The 27,486-nt window shown below is 56.9% G+C and overlaps 1 protein-coding gene across 3 annotated transcripts; it reads left to right on the forward strand.

Moving 5' to 3' along the window:
- The first annotated feature begins 22 nt into the window (after nucleotides 1–22).
- On the forward strand, nucleotides 23–16,377 carry URM1 (ubiquitin related modifier 1). Of its 3 annotated transcripts, none has more exons than XM_048223036.2 (5): nucleotides 23–112; nucleotides 4,212–4,282; nucleotides 12,307–12,388; nucleotides 13,718–13,766; nucleotides 14,097–16,377. In XM_048223036.2, exons 1-5 carry the CDS (start codon nucleotides 78–80, stop codon nucleotides 14,163–14,165), a joined length of 306 nt encoding a protein of 101 aa, XP_048078993.1. In that variant the 5' UTR covers nucleotides 23–77; the 3' UTR covers nucleotides 14,166–16,377. The 3 variants fall into 3 exon arrangements, with proteins under 3 accessions (XP_048078993.1, XP_057169771.1, XP_057169770.1); XM_057313788.1 differs by having other exon boundaries at nucleotides 14,433–16,377; XM_057313787.1 differs by having other exon boundaries at nucleotides 13,718–16,377.
- Nucleotides 16,378–27,486: the final 11,109 nt, after the last annotated feature.

A 27,486-nucleotide genomic window follows, 5' to 3' on the forward strand; every position in this document is an offset into this window, starting at 1 on the left:
TCCGTCCGCGGCGACCGGAAGTGGGGCGGGAACGCCGGAAGCTGTAGGGAATTTCCTGTAAGCTCGGCTTCCTCAACATGGCAGCGCCCTTGTCAGTGGAGGTGGAGTTCGGGTGAGTCACAGAGCTGGGGCGCCGTGGGGATAGATTGAAGTCGTCGGGCCCGGAACTCCCCTCCCTCTGCTTTGGGCCCCAACACGACCGAATCGCCGAGGCGTCTGGCGCCTTCCCAGAGCTACGCCACCCGCCTCGGAGAGTCTGAGAGGCTCGGTCTCCCTTGGCGACGAGGCCGTATGTCCGGGAATAGAGGCGCAAGCCCAGGCGTGGAGGTGCCCTCTGGGCAGTCTTCAGTGCCCTGTGCCCCGCCGGACCTAAGAGACGTGACAGTTAGCTAGCGGCCTCCTTGCTAATCCCGTTTTCGATCAGGCCCGTGCGTCTGGCACCTGAGCTCCTAGAACCGACAAGGACCACCCTTCACCTCCAAATTTCTTCCTTCGGTCAGCAGTTTCCGCTTACACGGTTCCTGGAGCCTTGTTTCTCATGGGATGTGTAGCCAAGACGGGACTCCGTCTCTTTCCCAAGATTTGGGAGTGTTAAACAGACCTGAAGCCCTTTCAGGACCTTCAGTAAACTTGCTGATTGCTTTCTGCAGATCTTGAGTCAGGTGGAGATACGGAGATAAATAAATAGCACAGTGGAGGAGACTAAGTTGACAGGACAGCATGCACAAGACAAGAGGAGCAGGGTTGGGGCACACACACCAATAGCTGAAGAAACCCAGATCAGGGAGGAAGTCTCCTCAAGCCGCTATCTTCTGTCCCCTACAAACAGGTTTGTCATGTGATTTCAGAGCTGGAGAAAAGGCAAAGACACTGAGACCCAAGGGATGGGTGGAATAATTTGGAGTCACATGGGAAAAGCCGGGACTAGATATGTGTGTGCGGGTGTGTGAAGATAAACAAGCCAAGGCTTATATGAAAGGGAAAGTCTGAAACGGTGATCTAAAACCTCTACCCATAAATGCCTTTCCTTCCATTGGATGCCCCCAGTTTCTTTCATGTTTTCCCTTCATTGGATAGTCCATTCAGTAGCCATTTATTGAGTGCCTATCATGTGCCAGGCAGTGAGCCAGGCACTGAGGATACAAAGATAAATAGAACTCTGTCCGTGTCCTCCAGTGTTCAGTGTTTCTGTCCGTTAGAATAAGGGGGTAGTCTCATGAATGTTAACTGCGCTTTAATTGACAATATTGTCTGGCCCCATGGGTCCAATTAGAACGATACTGGTCTGGCCTCCTGACTATTTTGCTTCACTGACCCTTGGCTCAGCTATACACCCCCCCACCCCCCCATAGCTTGGAGGTTCTAGGAGGATCCCTGCTGTCTTGACAGGCTTCAGCAGAGCTGAAAAGGGAAAAGCTGCAGACTGCCGGTGTTCAGGTTTCTCTGCAGTCAGCTTACCTTTCACTCTTACTGAGTCAGACATGATATTTGTTCATCAGGAATGTCTGTCTGCCGGGTACCGTGCTGGCTCCAGTGGGGAGTCCTACTATGAGGAAGATATGGTCCCTGCCTTCCTGAGCTGACGGACTAACTTAATTACCCCTTTTCTAGTCGAAACATCTCTAGGTTCAGCCTTCGTCACCCTCAAGAGCAAGAATGAGCCCCACAACATTCCTCCCCTGTCTCCCCATCTCCTGACACCTCCTCTCACCACCACAGTGTCCCATGAGAATGGCAGTTTCTCAGGAAGCAAGAATGTCTAAGATGTATGCCAAACCCAGATTCCTTCTCTCTTTGTCTCAGTGCGTGTTTTCGTCCCTGGCTTCTCTTTCTTTATCTACGTTTCTTAGTGGACTTCCTTCACCCCCCACTGTGAATCTGAGCCGATTTGCAAAGAAACCGCCTTGCCCATCATTCTCTCCCTCCTGTCCCTTGAGTGACACTCTGGCCCTTGAAGAGTCCAGTTAGGGTTTTGCCTCTTTCCCCTGAGCAGATGTGGTCCTGTCAGTCCCACCAGCTTTGATAGACTCTCTAGAAGACCCCTCATACCTTTCACTCTCTTGTCAGGAACCAGTTCTGCCGTCCTTCGTCTTGCCCCCTGAACTGTCCTTAGCAGCGCGTTTTCTCAGGTCACACCAGATTCAAGTATGCAGTAGAGATGTGTTGTGCGTCCCTGGGGCCCAGATGTGAGACTCCCTCTCCCTCACCCCTTCCCTTCTTCCTGAGACTGGTAGGTATTGGCAAAGGGAGGTAGTGCCACTGAGGTCAGAGAAGGAGACATGGGCATTTTCATTCACTTGGCAAATATTTCTTGAGGACCTGCTGTGTGTCAGACCCTGTTGTAGGCAGAGCTTGTACTCTAGCAGTAGAAGGGAAATAAATACACAAAACAAAAAATACATGAGATGAGCTGATGGAGATAAGTTAGAAACAGTGAGGGCAGTTTGGGGATCGTCTGTACTTGCCACTGGTACCAACAAACACTGCCGTCAGGAATTAGGGGTGAAGGGAAGATGAAGTATCTTCAGATGGAACTCCTTAACTGAGTTTGAACGTCGGACCCTGTAGGACATGAGAATGTCTGTCTTTGGTTCTCTGCTGGAACCAAAACAGGCCCCTTGCCCGCCTCCCTGAATCTCTCCAGAGGCTGGGCGTTCACCTTCCTCCCCTCCAGATGTGCTGGCAGTAGAAATGCCAACCCCTCCCTTGGGGGGCCAGTGAACCCAGTGGTGACAGGTCACTCTGAGCAAGGCTGCTTCTCCCTTTCTCTGCTTGCGAGGGGAAAAACAGCCTTGGCCTCTGAGCCTGGCACCACCAGGTTTGGCCACTCTTGGTTGTTTGCCTGGGTCCCAGTGCCTCCAGTTCCCACCCCTCTTCTCTGACCCCCAACTCCTGAGCCCCTTGCCTGTCACCCTCCCCCACCCCAGCTGCTGCATGTGCCAGCCCCCACCCAGGAGAGAACGAGGCTCTTGGAAGGGGATAAATGGAGGCTCTGTGCAGGCTTGCAGCTGAAATGGCCCTGCGCGCGGCCACAGATGGGCCTCCTCTCCCCCTCCACATTTCTGCATCAACAAAGCGTGACCTTGTTTGGATGACAGTCGCCCCATGTTTCCCCCATGACAATGCTTGCCTTGCCTTTGCCTCCCAGTGGACTGTCTCAGGACATCTCTGTTCTCTGAAATTGGGAAAGGGTGGTGGGGTGGGAAGTGTCACATCCATCAAAAGTCTGTTAAGGCCTTCTCAGTTAAGATCCACGTGAAGTCTGAGATGGGAATCAGGAGACCCAGAGCAAGAAGCACTATGGGGCATTGAAAGAGCCCTGGTGTCTGCATCATAAGCCCCAGCTTCTGGACTTGGCTCCACACATCTCTGCTGTCCCAGCTTCCCCTTGGCCAGGTGTTGCCGCACAGAATTGAACCAAGATCTGCCTTCAAGGGGCTTTCTGGCCTTTGGGGAGTCTTGTTTTCTTTCTGCCAAGGTTGTCGGGGCTGAGCAGAAACCAGCTGAAATTTAGATCCTGCTTCAGCCGCTGCCTGTGTGACCTTGGGCAAGTCACTTAACCGCTCTAGGCCTCAGTTTTCTCCATCATATGGAACTAATAATGTTTGCCTCCCTTCCTCCTTACCTGGGATGCCCTGTGGATGAAATGAGATGAAGAGTGTTCTTGTAAATGGCAAAGTTATTGCTAAACCCAGTGGCGTCTCAGCCTCCAGCATGGCGGTGGAGTGGCAGCAGGGAGTGGCACAAGCAGGGGCATTTCAGACCCTCCCCTGGCCAGAGGAAACCCCTCAACACACAGGGTCTCCATCGCGTCCGATGGTGGCGTCGCAACACTTGTGTAGATGGAAAGAGATCGAGGCTTGAGAACATGAAGTCACGTGCCCAAGATCTGGGCATCAGGCAGAGTGAGAGTGTGGGCTCCCAGGCTTGTGCTCTGAACCCACGTGCTGATCTGCCTCTTGAGAAAGCAGAGGAGTAAAAATGAGAGTCTGCCAATGTGGGTGCCTGGTCACGGTAGAGATTATTGACATCCTACCTGACCGCATCAGGGAGTCACGTTTGAGAGTCAGTCACATACTGGTGGTACTCGAGCTGCCCCTGAGCCTTGGTCTGTGCATCTTGGGCTTCTAGTGTCAGCCCCCTCCTCAGTTTTCAGTCGGCTCAGCTTCCTCAGGAGCTCACCCGGCTCTTTCTCTGGCTCTCCTTTGCAGAGGCGGTGCGGAGCTCCTTTTCGACGGCATAAAGAAACATCAGGTCACCTTACCTGGACGGGAGGAGCCCTGTGAGTATGCGCTTTCTGAGCCCCTCTCCGGGGGCCGTGGAGCAGGAGTCTAAGGGGTCACTCAGCCCTGTTCAGGAGGGCCCGGGGAGGATTTCCCTGGCCAGTGGGAGGGAGAAGAGTAAGGAAGAGACATCACCCCAGTGCCCTTCCCCCCCATGCTCTCTGCGATGAGCCAGCGTGGCAGGAGGGAGGTAGCGTGGCTTCGTCCTTACAGATGCGGGTTCTGTATTCAGACAGACTGGAGTTTGCATCTCCTTAGAACCTCAGGCCAGGGGCCTCCCCTCTCTGAGCTTTAGTGCTCTTGCATGGGAGGTAGGGACGGAAGTCCCTGTGTGCGAAAAGCTGTAGCATGCATCTCCCTTGTTACTCGATGGCAGCAGGGAGGGGTCCTCGTGAAGGGGGTCACCTTCATCAAGAAGGGAGCAGTGTGGAAGGGCTCACATGGTGCGAGGATTTAGGTGAGGCGGACAGCATCCAGCCAGAAAGGATGGGGGAGGTTGACTAAGGGAACCAGTGGGGTTTTTTCGTTTGTCCATTTAAGTACTCGTTCATCTTCCTCTAACAAGTACATACTGAGCACCTCGTGCTCACAAGTACATACTGGCAAACCACGTACCAGGCACCGAGGAGACACGCAAATATGAGCCAGTCCCTGCCTTCACACTGGGGGGAGGGGAGAAGAGGTAACTTGTGGGAATCCAACTGCACAAATACCAGTATAGCTTGAGGCAGGGGCCCTGGCATCACAACCCCAGAGGTGCTCTGCCGCCCTAGCAGTGGGTCCTCACAGGAGCAGAGCGCTCAGGAATGGGAGCCCATCTACTTCGGGTCGGCGGGGGCAGGGGGGGTGGTGGAATTAATCCTAGGAGGAGGCAGGGGACTGGGGTTCATGGAAGTGCTCAGTTGAGAAATGGTCGTGAAGTCTGACAGGGTTCTTCTGGAACTGGACACATCTGCTGGGAATCAAACAATTGCCCAAATTCACCGGCTGCCAAGGCTGGCTGTGACCCTCCCTTAGGTTGGAGAACAGTGGCATAGGGTGGGTCTGTGTGCTGCATTCCCAGGCAGGGGACATTCACCAAAGCACAGGACGCTGCCATCCTGGAACTGGAAGTGGCCGTGAAGCTGGGGTGAAATGTCAGGACTGGGGGACAGTGTGCGGCCCCAGTGGGGGGAAGACCCAGGAAGATAAAGGTGACTGTTTCTTAGTTTGACAGATAGCCACACAGCCTGGGGAGGGAACAAGGGGCTCTCAGAAGAAGCCTCTCAAAGATGCAGCCTTAAAGACCTGGCCGGGAAGTCAGTAAAGTCTCCTGAGCTGTGATTCACTTGTCCTGCGTCGGCGTGGCACGGGTGTCCACAGGGTTAGTGATTCCAGTCCCCCTCATTCGTCCGTTGGCCGAATGGTTACCCTGTGCCGGAGCTGGAAGTACTCACTCTGTGGTTGTGGTTGGCTCGTCTGGTTCTCGTGCCTCCTTTGTATGAGGCACTGTACTAGTTGCTGGGCGTTTGGTGGCGAGCACGACAGATGCGGTTCTTGCCCTACGTGGAGAGTAGCGGAAGTGGAAGCAGGCAGCAAACCAGCAAACACCTAATGTAAACTGGACAGTGGTGGGTATCGGCACGAGGGGAGCAAACGGGTGCTCTGAAGGAGAGCGCGTGGGACGGGGAGGCCTCTAAGGAGATGACTTTGAGGTGAAGGCCTGAAGGGTAAAAAAGCAGCCGGCCTGGTAAGTTGGGAGGGAGAGCAGAGGTGCAGGGGGCCCATTCCAGGCGGAGGGGGTAGCTCTTGTGAGGGCCTCTTGGTCAGATGCCTCAGGGTGGTCCAGGTACTGAAGAAAGGCCAGTGTGATGAAGACCACAGGCTGAGTTTGGTGTGGTAGGCACAACCCCGGTTGGTTGTGCAAATAATTGTCACAAATTCTTAGGTGGTAGCTGCCATTATTATTCCGATTTTAAAAACTGGAAACCCCAACTCAGAGATGTCAAGGGTCTTGGTCCACACCATATGATTATTTAAATGGCAGAGCTGGGATTTAGAACCAGACTTCAGGGTCTCCAAAGTCCTTGCATGGTGCCACAAACTCCCTGAGTCACATGCCATCTCACACCTGCAGTGTATGTTCTGGTTTCTACACTTTTCATTCATTCATTCATTCATTCATTCATTCATGCCTTCAACAGCCACTTACTTTGATTTTTGTAAGGACCCCAGTAGATATTAGGAAACCAAACCTCAGAGAGAGAGAGAGACGGTGACCTGTCCAGAGTTGTCTAAGTAGGGAGGCGGGGCTGAGACCCGGGTATTTGATCTCTCATCCTCCATCCACTGCTTAGCAGGTAGATGGGGCCTACCCTCCCCTCTCTGGGATGGCAGAAAAGCAAGCAGGGGAGAGAAGCTGAAATGGCCCCTTGACTCAGTCTTTGGGCCTTTGGCTATGGATCTCCACCCCTGGTTCCCATTTTTGCCCTGCTGCGCCCAGAGGCGTAGGTCACACCGCAGCCACAGAGCCTGCTGGCAGCTGCCAGGCATTACCCTGGCACACAGGAGCCCAGCGGGTGCCGCCGGCAGAGTCTCACTCTTCCCCCCAGCCCGTGCCCAGCTCTGTCGACTGGCAGCCTTCCCAGCCCAGGGGCTGCCACTTGGCCAAGCAGGTCTTGGAGACTCCAGCAGAGAAAATAGCAACCATAAGATTATGGATTGTGACAAGTCTCACAAACAAGGGGACTCCAGGGCCCTGGGTCCCGGGCCAGGGGAGAGCTTCCAACCCAGCCAACTTGGGAAAAGAGAATGGGCAAGGCCAAAGGGGGTGAGCCTGCAAGAGGAGTCCTGGCAGTACACGTTTGCAGATCATTTACTTCCGTGGGCCTCTTTTTTCCCATCTGTGAAGTGGGAGGTTGGGCTAGATTTAGTCTTTATTGAGCTGGTTACCCACTGGACATCCACAGTTTGGCAAAGTTGCTTCCAGATCTGAGCACACAGTTCTGGGCATCAGGATGTGTGGTTGGTGAGAAGTATGCTTATCGAGGGGGCCGTACTAACAGCCATCTCTGTGGAACAGGCCATCTCCTTGATTGGCAGGGGTGGGTGAGCGCCATCGGTTTGGGACACTGTGGCCACTGGGGGCTGGCTTTTATGCATCAAGGGTCTCTTCAACGCAGGGCCCCCAGCCCGTGGTTGGTCAGTGGCCTGGAGCAAACCCAAAATGTCAGGGGAGACAGACTGTCCCCATGTGGGCCTTACCTGCCCTGGTCCCCAGGACAAGACACTAGGCCCCACCTATCCCTGCCCCTCTTCCTCTGCCCTGCCTTTGTATTACAGGGTGGCCGGCCAGGGAGCTGGAGGGGAGCTCCTGGCGCTTTAAACTGCTTAGCATGCATTTCACAGCCTCTCTGGGGCCAGCTGTTCCTTTCTCTGCTCTGGGGCCTGTTTGCTGATCCCCTCCCCACCGCCCTCCTCTCCCCCAACCCCTCCCAGTCCCTGTGCAAAATTGCTTTTGAAAAGATCCACTTTCTGCTTAATTAAACAATGAGGAGCGTCCCCTGCACATCTGTAAACCTCCTTCTGAGGCCAGTTTAGCCCACAAACTGCTCCATTCTTACCCCCATTCACTTGTAAATGGACCCTCTGATGTTCCCTCTACCCTCTCTTCTCCTTTACTCCCCCCATCCCTGCTCTTTCTTCTCCCTTTTCAACTAAGGCCTGGGGTGGGCTCCCAGAAGAGCCTGGAGCCTGGTGGACTTGGTGGGAACTGGAGCGGTTTAACCTTATGGAGGAGAAGACTTAGGGGATCCAGCTCTCCCAGATCTCAGTGGCGTGGGGAAGAGGGGCTGCTTTTGTTGGTGTGGGCCCCATGGACCAACAGGCTTCTTGAGGGGAGTGTCAGGAAGACAGATTTCTGGTTAGGAGAAAAGTTCTTCCTGGAGGTGATCAAAGAGAGGCTGGATGTGGGTCTGTTGGAGTTGGGGTTCATTATCAGATAAGACCTTGGGATTGTTCTCTTTCAGCCCAAGAAGCTAGGGTGGACACCAGTGGAGGGACCCTGCCACAGTGGATGGTCCGTGTCCCCAGACAAGGACAGTGCACTGGGGCGAGCTTTCGTAGGCGCTAAGATTCGTGTGCATGGTGCCCCTTTGCCGGCAGCCTGCAGGAACGGGATCTGGCAGCCAAGAGGAGAAGGAGCCCTGAGTCGCTGTGGGCAAATAGACATTGTCCTGGGTGTTGGACACTCCCCAGGGCCTGCTGCTACCTTATGCCTGAACGCTCACAGCAGTGCTTTGGGGTTTGGATTGCTGTCCCCATTTGTCAGAGGCTGACACTGAGACTGAGAGGCGAGGTGACTTCCTGCCCAGGGCATCTAGCAGCAGCCCAGGGTCTCCCAGCTCCAGAACCCCAACTCTTAACCACCCTGCCCCAGAGCAGCAGCCCCCACTCCTGCACTTCCCCGAATGTGCGGGCCAGGCTTCCTCACTGGAGACCTGGTATCAGGTGCTCACCCAGCGCCAGCATCCTGGCCCCCACAGCCTCAGAACGTGAGTCCTTCCACCTGGGTTGTCTTGGAAGCACGCAAGGGTTCTGAACATCTGGAGGGAAGAGGGCACCTGGCTGGCTCAGTCAGCAGAGCATCGAACTCTTGATCTTGTGGTCGTGAGTTCAAGCTCACATTGGGTATAGAGGTTACTTTAAAAAAGAAACAAAACGATTTTTACAAATAATAAAATAAAATGGAGGAAGGCCAGTGTCTGGGGCCCCCTCACCCTTCCCAGTCCCCCCCATCCCCTCATTGCCTCTCGCGCTTCTGATGGCAAGGTCATAGGTCCCCCAGAAAGCCCCAGCCAGTCCCAGCGTTACCCCATGAGTGCTGGATTGTACTCTACCCGCCAGGCTGTCCCCAGGGGGCCGGGGCCTGAGCAGAGCAGGCAGAAGCTCGGGACGTTGGGAGAAGGCAGAGGGTACCGGGTTTCCCTCTGGATCACAGCACGATCATGGCACAGATGTGCCAGAAGCTTCACATGCATCGTCTCATTCGGTCCTCACGACAGCCCTATGGGGTGTTCTTACCATTCCCACTTCCCAAGGAAGGAAGCCGAGGCTCGGAGAACCCCACAGCCAAGGTCATAGGACCGGGACGTAATGGCTCAAACTCAGAACCAGGACTGTCTCCGTTCTCAGCCTCTCCTCCCGCCTCTGCAGCTGTCCACATGTCAGCAAACATCTCGGGCAGGTTCTGTGTGCAAGACTCTGCCGTGTGGTCTGGGCCACCGCCGGGTCCTCAGGACACACTGCGGTTCATAACAGTGGTGCCGTGTATTTGAGCTGATCTTGGTACTGCGCGTCACCAGAGAAACATGGAGCACAGGCCCTGACAGCGTGGGTTCTGTACCCACGGAGCACACCTGGGGTTCGCGAGGAGAAAGAGGCCTCTTCCAGAGCAGAACCATCTCAAGGCCCCTGCATGGTCTGGCTTCCTCTCCTGCTGATCTTGTCTTCTCTGTTCTATCACCTTGAACCTGCCAATTCCATCTTGCCTCAGGTCTTCGTATATGTTCCTTCTTCTGCCTGGGGCGCTTCCCCATCCTGCCCTACTCATCCTTCAGGCCTCAGCATCAACGGGAACATCTCAGAAAAGGTTTCCTGCCCCCACACTAAGAAGATAGCATTTATTGCAACTAATTCCGTCAGTGTGCCCATCTCCCCTGCTGGCCTGTTAACTCCCTGAGGGTGCGCTCTGTGTCCACCGTCTTCCTAGCACCTGGCACGTAGCAGTTGCTCAATAAATATTTGTCTTGTGAATGACTGCATGGGATCCCAGGAAAGAAACCACCCTCCGTGGAAGTGGGAAGGCAGGAGGACCTGGAGGGGGAAGGTGAGCGGGAGATTCCCCAGAGACACCAGTCCCTGACTCTGCTTAACCCGTCCTCCTCCCCTGGGCGCCTTTGGAAGCCGACCATCTGGCTTGGAGCTATTTGCATATTGTCTGGGCCTTAGCAAGCCTAGCAAGATGTCCCCGGGGGGGTGTTTCAGGCCAGGCCGAGTGGCCCTTGCAAGGCCTCCCCGCGAAGGGAGCAGCGAGTCCCACCTCTCCCCACCCCCAAATCCAGGCATGGGGGAACAATACGGCGACCTCACCATGGAAACAGGCTATCAAGAATGTGGGCAGGCCTGGGGGGCACGGAGGAGGGCGGGAGTGACCTCTGCTAAGAGGAGCATCATGATAAATGAGCCCGAACCGACAGCAGACTCACCCCCCGTCCACCCCTTTGGGACTCCATGATGGTGCCATCACTTGGACGACCCCGACATGACCACTAGCCCTCCCCCTCCCCCCAGCCTATCTCGAGTGGAGCAGAAGCCCCCTCCTCTTGGAGGGAGTCTGGGCCCTTGCCCCGACTGGGTCCCGGTTCCGTACAGGCCAACCGGGACTGTGGAGGTGCAGCCGGTGGACCTCGGGCCAGGCACTGCCCAGTGCCTCTCAGCTCCTCCACACACACAGGCACAGCCCCGCCTGCCACGCTGGCTGATGGATGTGTCAGACCCCAGCGGCTGTATCGAGCGGCCGCAAGATGTATGGGCTGGCGGCCCACCAGACAGGGCCAAGATGGAGGCCTAGGGGGAACCTCGGGAGCCAGGCCTCGGGGGGTGGGGGGAGCCCAGCCGGGAGTCCAAATGGACTGCAGCTAGTCGGAGGCTACACTCCGCATCCCCTGCCTGCTCTAGGAACCGTGCGGACGCCAGTCTGCTTTGTTTAAAAGCAAGAATTACAACTGAAAGGCGGCAGCCTCAGGTCTTGGACACTTTGCCCATGGCCCCGTGCTCTGCTGGCGGACGATCCACGGAAGTTGGCATGGAGCAGAGGGAACGGGTCCATCCTGGGTGCAGCCTGCTTGCCCTTCAGGAGTGTGGCATGCAGGTCAGGGAGAATGCCTGAAAACCCTGCCCGAGGCTCGTTCTGTGATGGAGACATGCTGCTGGGCCAAGACTGGGGCAGAGCGGGGCTTCTTGTCCAAGCAGCCTTTCCCTCACCCGCAGATCAAGGCTGTCACTTTGCACAGAGAAACCAAGGTGCTGCCTGGACTCTTCTCCAGCTTCGTCCCTGAGCTCTGCTCAGGCGTGGGTCCAGGACGGCAGACCCCTCGGTGACTAAGTCAGGATGGAGGTGGCTAGCCCCAAGCCCTACCAACTTCCCGGAGACTAGCTGTCTCCCCAGGGCCTTCAGTCCTCAAATGGTCTTGGGGAGAGAAGGAACTCCTGCAGCCTCAGGAGACCATCTGTTGGGGGAGTGGACAGGTGAAAGCCATAGGCTTTGAGAAGTTTATGGAGCCAGATTTCAGTGTGCTGTGGCCTGGGACCCTGTTCCTAGGAAAGGAGAGGTGATCCAGGGCCAGGTGGCTCTCAGCCTCCACATGGTGTGCACAGAGCTCAGTGGCTGTCCCAGGACCCCAGAGTGACAGATCTCAGTGTCCAAGCTGAGCAGGAGAGGCCCTTTCGATCCTGAAGCTCTTGCCTCTTCAGGGTGGCGGTCCCCAGCCTGGGGGGCTCTGTGAAGGTGGGGGTAGCGGGGCAGCGATGTGTCAGCGGCTCTGGCTGGTGAAGGATCCTTCTCTCCGTCTGCCAGAGGAAATTAACTGATGTTATCGGCTCAGCAATTGTTTTTCTTCCCTCACAAAGGGAAATATATGCAGACCCCTCAGAGAGCAAAGCTGAGTCCTCCTCCTCTGGGACTGGCTGGACAGAGAAGGGTGGAGGGGGTCCTTCAGGGCCCTTCAGAAGCCTGTCTGTCTTGAGGCCCCCTCGCCTCTTTAAGCCTTGAGCGGTACCCCTTGCTCCGAAGGACTCTCTGGCAGAGCGCCGGCCCCCTAACCCCCTTCCTCACCTTGGGAATCTGTAAGTCCAGGGGCCACAAGAGCCTGGTCTAAAGAGGTCCCCTGAGCCCCGTGTTCACTTCCTTCTGATCCAGGCAAGGCTCTGAGGGCCGGAAATCGTGGGGGGTTGACAAGAACTTGTTCTGTGCCTTCCTCTCTAGGGGACATCCGGAACCTCCTTGTCTGGATCAAGAAGAATTTGCTGAAAGAGCGGCCAGAGTTGTTCATCCAGGGAGACAGCGTGTGAGTCCCTTTCTTCCCTCCCTGAGGAGGGCAGGCGGGGCGGGGGAAGGAGCTTTGAGCCCCTGTCCTTGGGTTCACCCGCAGCCTTCTCGGGGTCCTGTTCTCCCCTTTATCCTCCCTCCGTCTTTGGGCCTCAGCTACTCTCTCCATACAGGAAGTACCCTTTCATCCCTCGACAATCTGGGACTGTGGTTGTCCTGTAGAACTTTCTGTGGTGATGGAAACGTTGGGTGTTCTGTGCTGTCCCGTGTCGTAGCTCCTAAGCACATGAGTCTGTTGAGCCCTAGAAACGTCATCAGTGCCTCATCGATACCGTGCTGGCGGGCACAGGTCTAGAACTCCAGGGAGTCACTGTGCCCCTGTGTACACAGGCAGGTGCGCACGCGCACACACACACACACACACACACACACACGTGCACGTGCATGCTCACTAGGGTGAGCTCACCCCTGCCCCTAGCCCAGAGCTTCTGGACCTGTCCCAGACCTAGCCCGGCCTCCTGGGAAAAGAGCCACGCTCCATGTGCCAAGAAGTCACTCTGCTTCTACAAGAAGGCGGCCTGATGTGTAAGAGAGGTGGGCAAGGCATGTGTGGGACCTAGTCGTCATCCCCTTGCAGCAGAGGTCACCAGCAGGCCCTGGGGGCTAAGGCTGCTGTTCAAGCCCTGGCTCAGGTCATGGTTCAGCGGTCACGGAGGCCACTTCCCAAGGACAGTAGTGCTCCTTGAGCTGCTGCCAGCAGGGGCCAGGCAGGTACCTGTCCAGATGTCAGCCTCCCCTATCTGACAGCAGGCAGGGCTGCTCTCGGGCGTGTGGGTGCTTGAGGCCCCGGGCAGCCTTCCCTGGTTCTGAAGAGCCAAGATAGCCTCCTCTCCAGGATGGGCCTGTGGGAGGCCCAGGAGAGTGATGTGAGACCCCTGGAAAAGTAAGCTGTGCCCGTGGTTACTGGCATAGACACAGGCAGGCAGGCGCCTGACACGCATCGTCCCGGCTCATCCTGGCACAGACCAGGAGGACGGCTGCGTCATTTGTGCCATTTTTGAACAAGGAAGCTGATGCTTGGAGAAAGGAGATGAGTTGCCTGAGGTCCGGGAGGTGGTGCTGGAATTTGTACCCATTTTTCCTATCATCCCAAAGGCTACAACTGTCTGGCCTGGTTTCCTTTAGACTCAGTGTCCCCTTCACTGCCTGGGTGCTTTATAATCAGAATCTTGGGAGGGAACGCTCCCACCACATTGTCCTCCAGCCCCGGGGCCTCAGCCTCTCTACCCCCCTGCTGCCGCCGCCTCCTGCCCTTCGCTCCCTGCTCCTTACACCCTCTTTCCCACAGGCGGCCAGGAATTCTGGTGCTGGTTAACGATGCGGACTGGGAACTGCTGGTCAGTACCTCGGGAGACGTCCTTCCCCTCACTGCTTCCCCAGCACAGCCTTGGGATCTCATCAGGCCCAGCGGGGGTGGCTGGCTAGCCCCTGTTCCACTTGGCCTCCAAACTGGGGCCACTCAAGTCTCCCACCCCAGGGAGGAAGGAATGGGTAGCAGGGGCAGTGGTGCTCTCTCCTCCCTCCTGAAGATTTGCAGGTTAATGTGCAGGGCACCCATTTTTCTGGTAGATTTTATCCTTCTCTCCCAAAGCAGCCAGGCCCCCTCCTCCCGTCCCGACAGCTGGGGTGAAGCCCCTGATGGTCTCCTCCTTTCTCCCCTGGACCAGGGTGAGCTCGACTACCAGCTGCAGGACCAGGACAGCGTCCTCTTCATATCCACGCTGCATGGCGGCTGAGGGCCCCCCTCTGTGCCTGGGCTCCCTTGGGGTGGGGAGAAGAGCGCGATCAGACATCCCCTGGGGCCCTGCTTCCAGGTCTCCCTGTCCCACTTGGCCGCTTTCTTCCCTGCTCTGTCCCCCAAGCTCCCTCCAGGCAGGGAAAAGAGGCCAGGTGCTAAAAATGAGCCTTTCTCAGGCACGTGAGTGGGGGTGGGCAGGCTCAGCTCTGCCTCCCTCCCCAGCAACTGAGGTGGGGGAGGGTGCCCCTCTGTTTTGTCACAACAGGAGGGGGCTCCCTGGCCAGGTGACCCAGCTGCCTTCCACTCCTTGTGTCTCAGTCTAAACACCGAGTGACCACTGACGAGGCACTCCAGCTCCTGGGCTGTAGTGTCTTCACGGAGAAGATGAATGGACCGGAATAGCTGATAGGAGGCCCCTCCCTTCTCCAAGATGGGAGGCGTCTCTGCCTCAGTTTCCCCATCTAGACAGCAGAGGGCTCTGGCTGTCCCCCACTGATATCATTATGGAACCCCAGCTGGGGTCCCCTATTCAGTACTGACTCCCCCTCCCAGCAGCTGCTCTTCCAACCACACCCCTCCTCCTGCTCCCCCATCCCCAGCCCTTGACCCTGGCAGGCCTTCCCCCCCACAGGCCACCAGATGGGCTTCTAAGACCCTCCCCCAGCAAAAGGCTGCCTGCAGCTCATTCTGGAGAGAGAGAGAGGAGCAGGAAAAAGCTTGGACTGGCACATAGAGGCCTGGGGGTCGGAGTGCCTCAGTTTCCTCCTCAACAGCAACTGAATATTTATAAGTATCTGAAAGCAGGCGTGATACGTGACGGCACAAATGTAGACTCTATCTCCATTCCCACCTCCTGTAGGAAGCAGGATGGGGGCAGGCAGCACCTGGTAGGCAGGCCCCCTCCTCCCTCCATCCCTTCTGGAAGTCTTGGGGCCTCAGTGCCTGCAACAGCTGGCCTTGGGCAAATAAAATACGAGGTTGTTTACTAGCTTTGCCTGGAGCTTCATCCTTAGAAACCAGTGGCACCCCCCATCCCCCCCCAGCCATGGTCCCTGGTCCAACCTCTCTGCCCTCAGCCTAGGGCTTTCAGAGCTGCCCTTCACCCAAAAAGAGGGCAGGGGTTAAAACCCAGACTACACAGACTGTCTGGGAGAGAGTGGTCTGATAGGGCCCGTCTGGAGAAGACGGAGGCCATCCCTGCTGACCAGTCTGGGTCCCAGGACACTTCTCTACTTGTCCAAGGCCAGGCTTTGTCCCACCAGCCACAGCCCGCAGCCCCAGAAACCAGAATGGGGGTGGCCTGTCAAACTGCTGAACCTCCCTTCCCATGACCTGAAGAAGCAGCTTCACTGGGGGGAGAACCTCAACAACAACAACCAGAAAATTAGGGCATTAACCTCATCCCACCCAAAACATTGCTTTTCATTAAATGTCAGTAGTTTAAGGTGGAACACCTCTCCTTCTGTGGAGTTGAAAGTGCCAGATGGTTGTCTCAGCAGTGTTGGGGGTGAGGGGACGTGTGTGCACATCATTCTCAAGGCCTAGAGGACACACGACCCGTGGCTTCTGGGCTTCTCTCCAGCAGTCTGCAGGTAGAGACCCTCTGGGTATGTGTAGGTGGGGGCCAGCCATGTTGGGGTTATGGGTAGGAGCTGGAGTGCAAATTAAGGCCAGTGTTGGGGTCCAAGTGCCGTCTAGAAAGGCTATATGACCAATGCGAACTAGGTGCTGAGGTCAGGGTCTCCATGTTAGGGAACAGAGCAAGGGATTTGAAATGGCCCCCTACCATCTCACTGATTCCTGTAACCTGGAGGTCCCTCCTTGCCTCCAGCCCCACTGGAGTGGCCCATTGTCCCGCCTGGGATTCCAAGTCCTGGAAACTGGACGATAGAATTCCTTTCCCGCCTGCACTGGGAAGAGGGAGAGTAGATTCGGGATATCCCTTCTGCCAGGGCACCCCAATTAATGCTGAGGAGTAGGGCAGGAGGATACACTGAGAAAACCCGGTTCTCCGGGACGAGGGATGCCAGCACCATCGCTGAAACTGGCCCCAGCCCTGCTCCGCAGCATTTTGGGTCATTTTCAGTCCCCAGCGGGACAGGGGTTAGGAACAGGTGACCTGGGCTCAGCCCCAGCAACGCCCAGCTGCCCCCCCCGCCGCAACTCCTGAACCCCCACTTTTGAGGAAATAAACGAATAAGTAAACCCCACTATCTCCGAAGATTTGTCTTTAATGAAAAGGATTCGTTTGTCCAAGTTGTTTCCAAAGCCAAGGCGATTGCCCGGCTGGAGCGCATCATTCCCGACGCTTCTCCGACTCCTGACTCCTGCAGCGGCTGGAGGAGGCTCAGCCCATCGGTCCGTCTGGAGGGGCTGGCGGGAGGGGTCGGTTTATTTGGGATTTAGGGGTTGGTTTCGGCTTTTTTGTTTGAGGGGTATTGGTGGGGGCTAGCATAAAACCAATTCAAAACGAATTAGCGAGCGCGTTCCGCCGGCATCTTCTTTCGGCCCCGACTTGCTGCGGCTCGGGCGAGGGCGGGCTCCCCGGACCACATTCGTGCCCCGCCGCGGCGTGCCAGCTTCGTTCCCGGACGAAATTTGAAAAAGGGAAAAAACGACGCGATCGACTGGAGGCCCCCGCCAGCCACGACTGGTCACCCGCAGAGGAGGAGGAGAAGGAGGACGACGACGACGACGAGGATGAGGATGGCGGCGCTGGTGGCAGGGACCGGCGTCCCTCCTTTGCGCGCCCGACTGGGGCCGCGATCCTCGCGCTGGGGCCAGCCAGCCGCCTCCCCGAGGGGTCTCGCCCGCGCCGAGCTCGGTCCCTGCGGCTTCCGCCCCTGTTGCGCCCGGAGCTCAGCCACAGATGTCCAGCCACAATTCTCGGTTGGCCGCAGACTCGTACAAGAATTGCGTTTGGACAATCAGTGGCGAAGCCCCCGAGTTCGGGGCCCCGGTTTCCTGCGTGCGGGGTTCCGCTTGGCTCCTTAAAAGCGCCGGACCAGAAGATCTCCGGAGCTGCGCGTCCGACTACCTCGCAGACGCTCAGCGGTCGCGGCCCATCCCGCGGTAAGGTGGACGAGCAAGCACGCGGATCCCGACCCTGAGTGGGGATCCCCATCGCCCCTGGCATGTGTCTCCTTCGATCGCGGCCCGGGGTCCCTAGAGTAGCCCGCGTTGGGTCTCTGCGCCGCCCTGAGTCGGGGGAATCTCCTCTGTCAGGCCCGGGGAACCCCAGCTCCCCTCTCCCCGCCCCCAGCCCGGGCTCCCCGGGCTCGCCGGGAATCCGGAAAGCAGGGGCCCGAGGCCGGGTCGCGTTTCCGAGCCCGGGGTGCGGGCTGCTGGACTCGTGGGGTCCCCGCCCCCGCCCAGCCCCGCGCACGCACCGGCTCCGGCGCTCTCGGCTTCCCTGTGGCTGAGTCGCGGCCGGGGCGCCGGCGGTAGCGGTGGCGGCGGTGGCCGGGGCGGCGGGGAGCGCTGGAATGCGCCGCCGGGTCACCTGCAGCGCCCGGGGAGCCGGGCTGGGAGCCGGCGGGCTGGCGAGGCGCAGGGCTGAACCCGAGCGGGCGCCTCTGGCGGCTTGGGGCCGGGGCGGGCTTTTAGTGGGCCGCTCCAACAATACGGGCCTGGCGCGGAGAAAGGGGCTCGGCTGCAATTGGTACTGGATTTGAATAACGCCACGGGGCCATCAATGGTCATTGTGTCGGCGGGTAATGAATCTCCGCTGTCTCTCGGGCTGGCCAGGCAGCTGCAACCTGCGTTCAGGCAGCTCTTAAAGACATAGCGTGCCCCTCCCCGGGGGCGCCCCCCCTCCCCTGCACCGGCCGGACCCCTCGCCCTCCCACCCCCACCCTGCGCCCTAGACTCCCAAGGCCCCGCCTGCTCCCTTGGCTGAACCCTTGGCCCAGCGCCCCCTCCCTCGTCCTGGGCCAGGCACCCGCATCTCGGTGCTATGCTCCCATGGACCTGACTCAGGCCCCCTGGCCTTGGCTGAGCTCCCCAGGAGTGCCCAGGGGACCCCGGAGTCTTTTCAGGCCCAACCCTGGCCTCCCATCTGCGGCTAAACCTGAGGCCTCCAGAGCCCTCCTTCTTTAAACTGCTGCCCTAGGGACTTCTAGCTGGACAGGGTGAGGGGGAGCAGTCTGGAGGTCAGAGGGTCACCCCCTTAAAAGGCTCTGCTGAAGGATAAGGGAGGAGGGCGTGCAGTCCCAACCCCCAGGCTGAAGATGCCATCTCCAGAGACCACACCCCCGCTAAGGACCTGGAGACTGCCCTCTCCCCAGACCAAGGACAAGGGCTTGATTCCCAGGATACCTCCTGCAGGCTCCTGGATACCTCAGCTCTGGGGGAGGGGGTCGTGGGGGGTGTGGGGGGGAGCAGAGGGGAGGGCAAGAGGGGCATGGGTGCTATTAATGTTTATCTTGTCATGTCTCTTCCACTGGACAGCCCACTGTTTCAAGAGGGTTGGGGCTCTGTCTAGGTCTGAGGTGCCCCCCACCCCCAGCCCAGCCAGGTCTGGCGCAGAGAAGGTTCTCAGTCCGCTGGGGGAATACATACCAGCTTCTCACCCTCAGAGCTCAGCCTGTCTTTTCCAGTGAAGCTCACACCCTGGAGGGGAGTGTGTGGCCCATACATCCTGCCCTCCTCCATCCACCCCAGGGTTCCCCAGACCCTCAGAGGACCCCTGTCACTGCCCTGAAATCCTCTCCTCTCCCCACTGTCTGTGGGCCACCTAACCCCGTGCACCCACTGGATGGTGATCATCGGTTTGTCTGTTCTCATCAGACCAGAAGTGGAGCCTTCTAACCTTCATGCCTCTGGAGCCTCGTACAGGGCCACCCCCCAACACACACACACACACCACCCATCACTGAATGTCCCTTAATATCCACCGGTGACTTAAACATGAATCACATACGCTTCTGGGAGTTTCTTACAAAAAGTTTGAAAGCAATTTGGCTTCTGGGGAGTAGTGCTTGAAGTCGGGGTTTCAGAGAGAGAGATCCCTGCTAACCAGGTCCCAACTCTGGGGAATGAGCCGTCCGTGCATCGTAGTAGCCACAACAGATGCTTGATGTGCCGAGCACTAAACGCTTGTGAGGTGGTAGCCTGTGAACTGCTCCCGACAGCCCTGAGAAGTACTACTAGCAGCCCCGCTTTACAGATGAAGAAACCGAGACTGGTGGCAGTGAAGTTGCTAGCCGCTAGCCGGCAGGCGGTGGAGCCGGGGCTGGAGCTCAGGGCTGTGGACTCTCGCTGCACGCTGGTTTCCAGCCTTTACTCAGCACAGCAGAGCTACTGAGGGGACTTGTGGAAATGCACACGCGAAGTGGTGAGATCCAGAAGACACCCGTGTCTGCTTATACACCCAGTCCCCAGCCCCGGCCCAGTCCGACAGGGACACAACCTTGACGGACCTGGCCGGGTGGTCTCTGCACCCGTGCGGAACTCCCAGGCCTCGTCGGAAAGCCACATTCTACAGTCTAATCTGCACTTTCCACCTCGGGGCTCTGTCAGAGCTATTTAAAGCCCTCAGTCCTGGGGTCTGAAGGGTCCATTGGCCTCGTCCTCGTCCTCAGGGAAACTGAGGAGCCGAGAAGGGTCTTATCGAGTGAGTCATTGAAAAGATATTTCTGGAATGCCTACTGTGTGCTGGTCGGAGATTCAGCCATGGGCAGTGTCCCCAAAGGCAGACCAGCAGGGGAGGAGACCCCAGCCCCCCCGGGAGTGGGGAGTTAGGTGAAGGCGGCGGGCCGCTGACATGGGCACTGTTCCAGGCAGAGGGCATGGCACGCCCCAACGCTAACAAGGAAGAACTGGGAGAGTGGGAAGGGAAGAAAGTCAGCGTGGCTGGAGCACCGAGAGGAAGAGGAAGTGCCAGATAAAGCTGGGGTCGACCCTGCTGGGCCCTATAGGACACTGGGAACATTTGTGATTTTAGCCTAAACACAGCGGGGGTACTGGAAGGTCTGACGAGTTCAGATTTACATTTTTAAAGGTTTGCTGGGGCTCTTGTGTAGAGAGTGGGGGTGGGGCGGGGGATGGGGCAAGCTGGATGACAGGACACCCATTGAGCTACTACTGCTGGTTTGCAAGTGACAGCTGGTGGTGGCCTGGGATTAGGGGATGGTGGGACAGTGTCCCAAACCATGTTCTTGACAGGCAGGTGACCTCAGGCAGGTCACCTGGCAATGAATAATATTTAGTGAGTATCTGAGGTCTACTCGGTGTGCTGGAGGCTGGGGGTGGGCGATGAGAAAGATGAGCCATCTTGCTGTTGCCTCTCCAGAAGTATCCATCCGGCAGACAAGTGGACAGACACACACATAGCCAGCCAGCCCCCGTGAAAGGAGCAGGAAAACTTTAACTGAAATGTTAGCAGAGTTATTGGGGATTATAGAAGACCGAGCGATTCATTCCAACAGGACCTGAGGAATCTTCTGGAAGAGGCAGGATTGCCTTGGGCAAGTGAATTCCAATAGACTGAACTGAACTAGTTATTGCCTCTGTGAAATGGGGCCACTATGCCTGTCCTGCCTCCCTAGAGACGTTGTGATGTTGGGAGGGTCCAAACACAACTCATTGCATTTGCTTGCAGTTTAAGATTTTATCATTACCTTCTAACACAGACACACACACACACACACACACACACACGTTCAGGCTCATGCATGCACTCAGCTGTTGTAACTTCTGCTCTAGCTTCTCTCTTATTAAGACCAACATAGGGGCACCTGGGTGGCTCAGTCGGTTGGGCGTCTGCCTTCAGCTTGGGTCATGATGCCAGGGTCCTGGGATCGAGCCCCACATCGGGCTCCCTGCTCAGTGGGGAGTCTGCTTCTCCCTCTCTGTCTCCCTCTCCGTGTGCTCTCTTGCTCTCTCTCAAATAAATAAATAAAATCTAAAAAAAAAACCCGAAACACCAACACATCAGGAAGGAGGTGACAGAGTTGTCCACACTGCCCATTAAGCATGCCCTCCCCCACCAGGACAGTCATTTTACCAAACACTATGCCCAGCACAAAGGACATGCTCAGTAAACACCTGTCGAATGAATGACTGAATGGGTGCTTTATTGAAATAATAATTAAGTGAGTAGGTGGAGGGACAGACGGATGAAAAAACAGATGTTGGGACACCTGCAGAAAGATGAATAGAGCGGCTGGATGCGTGAATGTGGCCCATCAGCTGAGGTTCTAAGTGCAGAACGGGACACGTTGCTGTGGGGGGGGCTCGGTGCAGGAGGCTCTCAGAGGCTTCCTGCTGCAGCCTGGACTCCACGCTTCAGAAGCAGGTCCGAGACATGGAGCAGCGGCCTGGGGACCGGTCCGTCAGGTCGTACCTCTGGGTAGGGTATTTCCAACCCTGGAGTCCTGTCCCCAAATGCGGCTATCAATCCCTGCTTCAGGGTGGCCTGGGATGGAGAAAGAGCCCTGCCCTCGTTGGTCGTGGCTTCCCCAGGCCAGGCCCTGCGTGTACAGAGAGTTCTCTAAGAGCAGTCGGGGTTCTTACATGCTGCTGACCAAGGGCTGGCCTTCATTAATGCATCGCCAGGGCACCTGGGCAGCTCAGTGGGTGAAGCGTCTGCCTTCGGCTCCAGTCATGATCCCAGGGTCCTGGGATCGAGCCCCACATGGGGGCTTCCTGCTCAGCGGGGAGCCTGTTTCTCCCTCTCCCTCTTCCATTCCCCCTGCTTGTGCTCTCTCTCTCTCTCAGATAAATAAAATTTTTAAAAATAAATAAACGAATGAATTGCCAACCTGACATGTCCCCATTCTCAGATAACAAAGCCAGGCCACCGTCCCCACCGAGAGGGGACCCTAAGAACCCCTGCTCTGCATAGCATGTTCCAGTTTATAAAAGATGATGTTCCCGGCTGGCTCAGTCGGTAGAGCATGTGACTCTTGATCGCGGGGTCGTGAGTTCAGACCCCATGTTGGGTATAGAGCTTACTTAAAAAAAAATAAAAAGTTCCTCTCCAGGAGATGATGACAGGGCAAGGAAGCTTTCCCAACGAAAGCCACCGCCCCCCTCCTGGGGTGCTCATCCCATCACCTGTGCTCTTGTCTTCACCACACATGTCGCTCTGAAAGCCTCTCCTTCACCGGCTGTCTTATTTGTCCACTAGAACGTGAGCCCTATGCGGGCAGGGATCACGTCCTGTCCGTTGCTCCATCCCCGGCACCTAGAACAATGCTTGAGTCTTTGACAGTGCTAAACTTTATTAAATGTCCCGGGAAAGGGATAAATAGATGGGAGCATGGATCATCGTAACCTGGTCAACAACTAACCTATGTTAGCACTGGCGCTGGGCTGAACGCCTTTCATGATCCCTACAGCTTTGTGAGAAATGCCACCACTCACCCCATTTTACAGATCAGAAAACTGAGGCCTGGAGAGAGGAAGCCACTTCCCCCAGGTACAGAGCACTGAGTGGCAGAGCCCGGTTTTATTTTTTATTTTTATTTTTTTTAAGATTTTATTTATTTGACAGAGATAGAGACAGACAGCCAGTGAGAGAGGGAACACAAGCAGGGGGAGTGGGAGAGGAAGAAGCAGGCTCCCAGCGGAGCAGGGAGCCCGATGTGGGGCTCGATCCCAGGATGCTGGGATCACACCCGGAACCCAAGGCAGACGCTTAATGACTGAACCACCCAGGCACCCCCCAGAGCCCGGTTTTAGACCCAAATCTCTCTAACAGCAGAGCCCACGTTGTTAACCATGATAGCTGATACTCTGTCACCCCAGCACCCAGCGAGCTTGGAGCCATTGGACTGGACTGAGACATTTTGTCTAATTCCATTTATAGAAATATCCAGAACAGGCAAACCTATAGCGACAGAAAGCAGATCGGTGGTTGCCTAGGACGGAAGGCAGGGGGAGTTGGGAGGGAAGGGGGAGCAAAGGCTAATGGGCACAGGGATTCTTTTGGAGATGATGAAAATGTTCGAAATTGATTGTGGTGATGGCCGCACAACTCTGCGAACATACTAAAAACCATTAAATTGTACTTTGTAAATGGGCGATCGCGTGGTGTGTGAATATACCTCAGTAAAGCCGCTATCAAAGAGTTGGGCAGGGACGCCGGGCGGCTCGGTCAGCGGAGTGCCCGACCCTTGCTTTTGGCTCAGGTCCTGATCTCACCCAGCCTGAGTTTGAGCCCCACGTGCGACTCCGCACTCAGCAGGGCTCTGCTTGCAATTCTCCTCCCCCTTTTGGCCCTCCCCCAACTTGGGCTTGCGCTCTCTCTCTCTCTTTCTAAAATAAAATAAATCAATCATTAAAAAAATAAAATAAATAAAAACCGAGTTGGGTAGAGGGGAGGGAGGTGGAGGATGGGCAAAATGGGTGAAGGGGTGTGGGAGGTACGAGGCTCCAGTTACGAATGCGTGAGTGGTGGGCATAAAAGGCACCGCACAGGGGACACCATCTACGATACCTTAGTCGCGTTGTGTGGTGGCAGATGGTAGCTGCACTCGTGGGCACAGCGTAACTGGAGCGAGGCCGAATCGCCGTGTGGAACACCTGAAACTAATGGCCCCGTGTGTAACTACACTCGAATAAAAAGTGCTTTTTAGGGGCGCCTGGGTGGCTCCGATGGTTAGGCGTCTGCCTTCGGCTAGGGTCATGGTCTCCAGGTCCTGGGATCGAGCCTCGCAGCAGACTCCTGCCTGGCTCAGTGGGGAGCCTGCTTCTCCCTCTCCTTCTGCCTCTCCCCCTGCTTGTGTGCTCTCTCTGTCTCTCTCTCTCAAATGAATGAACAAAATCTTTAAAAAAAAAAAAATGTTTGAAGAGTTGGGGGGAGGGGCACCTGACTGGCTCAGTGGGTAGAACATGCAACTTTTGATCTTGGGGTCGTGAGTTCGAGCCCCACGTTGGGCATAGAGCTTACTTAAAAAAAATAAAATAAATAAAAAAGGAGTGGGGGCTGAAGTGTCTCACCGTCATTTACCTGCTTGCTTGACAAGTCACTTCCTGTCTCTGAGTGTCAGTTTCCTAACCAGTAAAACGGGAAAAATAAATGTCCCTTGGGCTTGACGTGAGCATTAAATGAGATAATCGTACACGTCATTATCCCCGTTTTGTCGAGGAGGAGACTGAGACCAGAGGAGGGAAGTGACTTGGCCTGAAAATAGAACTGGTGGGGGACAGGTGAGGGACTCGCGTGGGGCCCCTTGGCGCTGCTTCATTCAGTATTATGTAGACCGGATCCATGTCTGTGCACCCCCCCCTTCTATTCTCCACCTTCTCTGGGGCTCTGAGTCTCCCCACTGTCCAAGCCCAGAGCACACCAAGGTAGTGAGGTCCCCCCCAGAGCATGGGATGCCCTCTCCCCAGCCCCCTCCCTGCTCCCCTCCTGGGGCCACGATGCTGTCTTGCTTTTGCTTGTAATAAAGAAAATATCTCAGCTACCCTTCCACAGTTGCTTGGCAACCCCAAAGGGGGGTGGGGGGAGCCAAGGGGAGGAGGGAAGGGGGAGGACTCTGGAGCCAATCTGGAGACAAAGAGTAGGATTTCGGTGACATGGAGCCGGTTCTTAGTGCTAACCTGGCCTGGCCGGGAGGCGGGTGGGGTGGGGGCTTCCTCCCACCCCAGCAGCTCACACCAATAAATATGCATTAGGGAAGTGGGCAGAGTTTTTCCCACAGACCTGAAAGGCCACAGCTGACCTTTCTACCCCCTTTATGTACCAACGTGACAGTCAGAGAGAGCAAAGAGCAGGACCCCCTGAGATACCTCCCCCGTGGCCTTCTGACTTGGGGAAACTTTTCACCCTCCTCCTTCCCTTGGCCCCAGACCAGGTCACAGCCTCGCCCCGCCTGGGCCCCTGTCCCAGGGATTTCAGGTGGGAGTCAGGAGCGCCCAGCCTCGGGGTCGGCCTCAGGCCCTGTCCGCCTTGGTGGCAGAGAGCCAGGCATGAGGCCCTGGCTCAGCCTCTAAAGGCGCTCCCTGCCTCCTGGGTCAGTCTCTGCATGAGGCTCCCCATACTGTGCCTCTCCCCACCCCACCTCTGCCTGGGGCCTCTTCCCGTAGGAGCCCCTTTCTCAGGTTCTCTGCCAGTCCCTTCCCCTCCGGGCCTCACTTCATGTCCCTCTTTTCCCACCACGCACGGCTCCATTCGGTTTCCCTCTTTCCCTCTTCTCCTTAGGGGTGGGCCTCTTCTTCCCCAGCCCCCCTACTTCTGCAGTGCCCCCCTTCGAAAACTAGGAAGTCCTGGGAGATGCCATTTCCCTGAAGTGACGATGGCATTTGGGGGTTGCAAAGGAGGGAGAGTGGGGGCAGTGATCTCTCTCCCTAGTGCCCTGGCTTGCTGGCTGCTAGCCTGGGGGTGGAGAAAGTTCGCTCTGAATGGAGTCAGTGTAGAGACAGGAAAAGCAAACACCTCAGCCTGGGCCCTGCTGGCCCGTTTTGGGGGGGGGGGGGGTACAGGGTGGGGCAGGGGCCTGGGCTCATCTCAGCCTCTCCCACATCAGCCCTCTCCTGGCTCCTGAGGGCCCCTGGCTTCCTGGACCCCTGGCCCACAGCATCCAGAAAGGAAGTGGGTTTAGGGGCTGCAGACCAGCCCTCCAGGAGACACCTTCACTCAGATCTTTCCCTGCCCCACTGCCCAACCCCCAGCCGGTGCCCTTCCTGCCAGGCAGATGCCAGGAAATTCTGTGCCTGGGAAGGACGGTCTGGCACCTGAGAGCCTGCTTGACCAGCCCTTGCAGCAGCGGGAACTGGGTGGGGAAGTCACCTTGTGCCAGAGACGGCCCCAGCAGTGCCATCTGCCTCCCGGGCCGGGGGTCCCCGAGATGCTCTGCCCAGGTGAGTTCTTGTCTGGCCCCACAGCCAGACCGTGAGGGAGGGGGAGGCTGGGACCACCCCTCAAGCCCCAAGAATCTGTGACATTTTCCCCTCTGCGCTGTCTCACCCTCCGTCTGTGGTGCATGTGTCGCTGGTACTTGGGGCGAGGGGAGCCAAAGGAAAGGCTGGCTAGAGAAGCTGGAGGTGAAGTCTGAGGTTGAGGGGAGACAGGAGGGTCTGGACTCTGGGGCGCAGGACTCCTGGGCACCAAGCCGATTTTTTTATTAGACTTGTGGCATCAGAGAGGCTCCTGTGAGGGTCTCCTTTGAGCACTTCGGATCCTAAAAGACTCTTGGAATGAGCTCAGAGAGGGGCAGCAACTCATCCCGGGCGACACAGCAAGTTGGCAGAGCTGAGACTCAGACCCACCAGGCTCCCTTGCCAGGCCGAGGGCAGTACTGTTGGCACTATGGATGCCACGCTTGGCTACCTCTCCTTCGCTTTCCACGTATAGCTTGGACCCTCTGGTTTTAAGGGGTGGAGAGGGACAGACTCCGAATAGCACCTCCCCGGGCCCCCTTCCCTTCCTGTCCTCTTCCAGGGCGGGACACCGTGCCCAGGGCTGGGCAACCCCTGCCACCGTCTCCTCGGACTGCCCCTGGGAAGCTATGGCTGGTCTTTGCCTTACAAGTCCCAGAGAACAGGGCGCCCTTTGCTCTCGGTGTCCAACCATAGACCCTCATGCTGTAATCGAAGTACAACCATTTCCTGGAAAGGAAGGTCAACAGCTGGCTGCCTGCCACCCTGTCCTAGCAGTGCCCCCCTTGAGGTGTCTGGGCCGTTGGACTTGGCTGCACGGATCTCGCTAAACAGAAATGGGCAGCCCTCACTGACTCCAGCACCATTCTGCGGGCTTCTGTGTAGCTCACTGAATGGGCACCACACTCCTACAGGGTGCGTTCGGTTTGACAGGTGGGGAAACTGAGGCACAGAATGGTGCAGTAACTTGTCCACCTACTACCAGGAAAAATCAGAGCTGGCATTGGAACCCGTCGCCTGGCTCCAGAGCCCGGAGCCCTTAAATGTCCCAGCCTGCTTCTAATTCCTAGGAGGTCTCGGCTCGAGGTCATTTGGTCCAATCCCCTGCATCTGGGCGTCTGCCCGGGCCAACCTCTGTTCACAGACAAGAATCAATCTCGTTTTTTTTTTAAAAGCACCTGCTCCAAGGGAGAAATTCCCCCTGGGGGTAATCAGACATTTATTTATTCATAGCCTTCTGGCTGGGAGGAGAGGCCCTCCCACCCAGAGCTCCCCAGGGTCCAGCTGCCTCGTTGCTTCTCTCCTTCTCGGCGCAGTGTAATCAGAAGCGAGCCAGCCCTGTCTTGGGTCTCGGTTGCACAGACTCCAAGCTGTGCGGCCCTGGACGAGTGACTCAACTTCTCTGAGCCTCAGTTATCAACTGTCAGCTTGAGCTCATGATGCGCCTGCTTTGTGAGGCTTCTGAGGATGAAGTGATCCAAGGGGGTGAC

The sequence above is a fragment of the Ursus arctos genome, unplaced genomic scaffold (assembly GCF_023065955.2).
Source record: "Ursus arctos isolate Adak ecotype North America unplaced genomic scaffold, UrsArc2.0 scaffold_18, whole genome shotgun sequence".
In the NCBI taxonomy this organism is placed as follows: Eukaryota; Metazoa; Chordata; class Mammalia; order Carnivora; family Ursidae; genus Ursus; species Ursus arctos.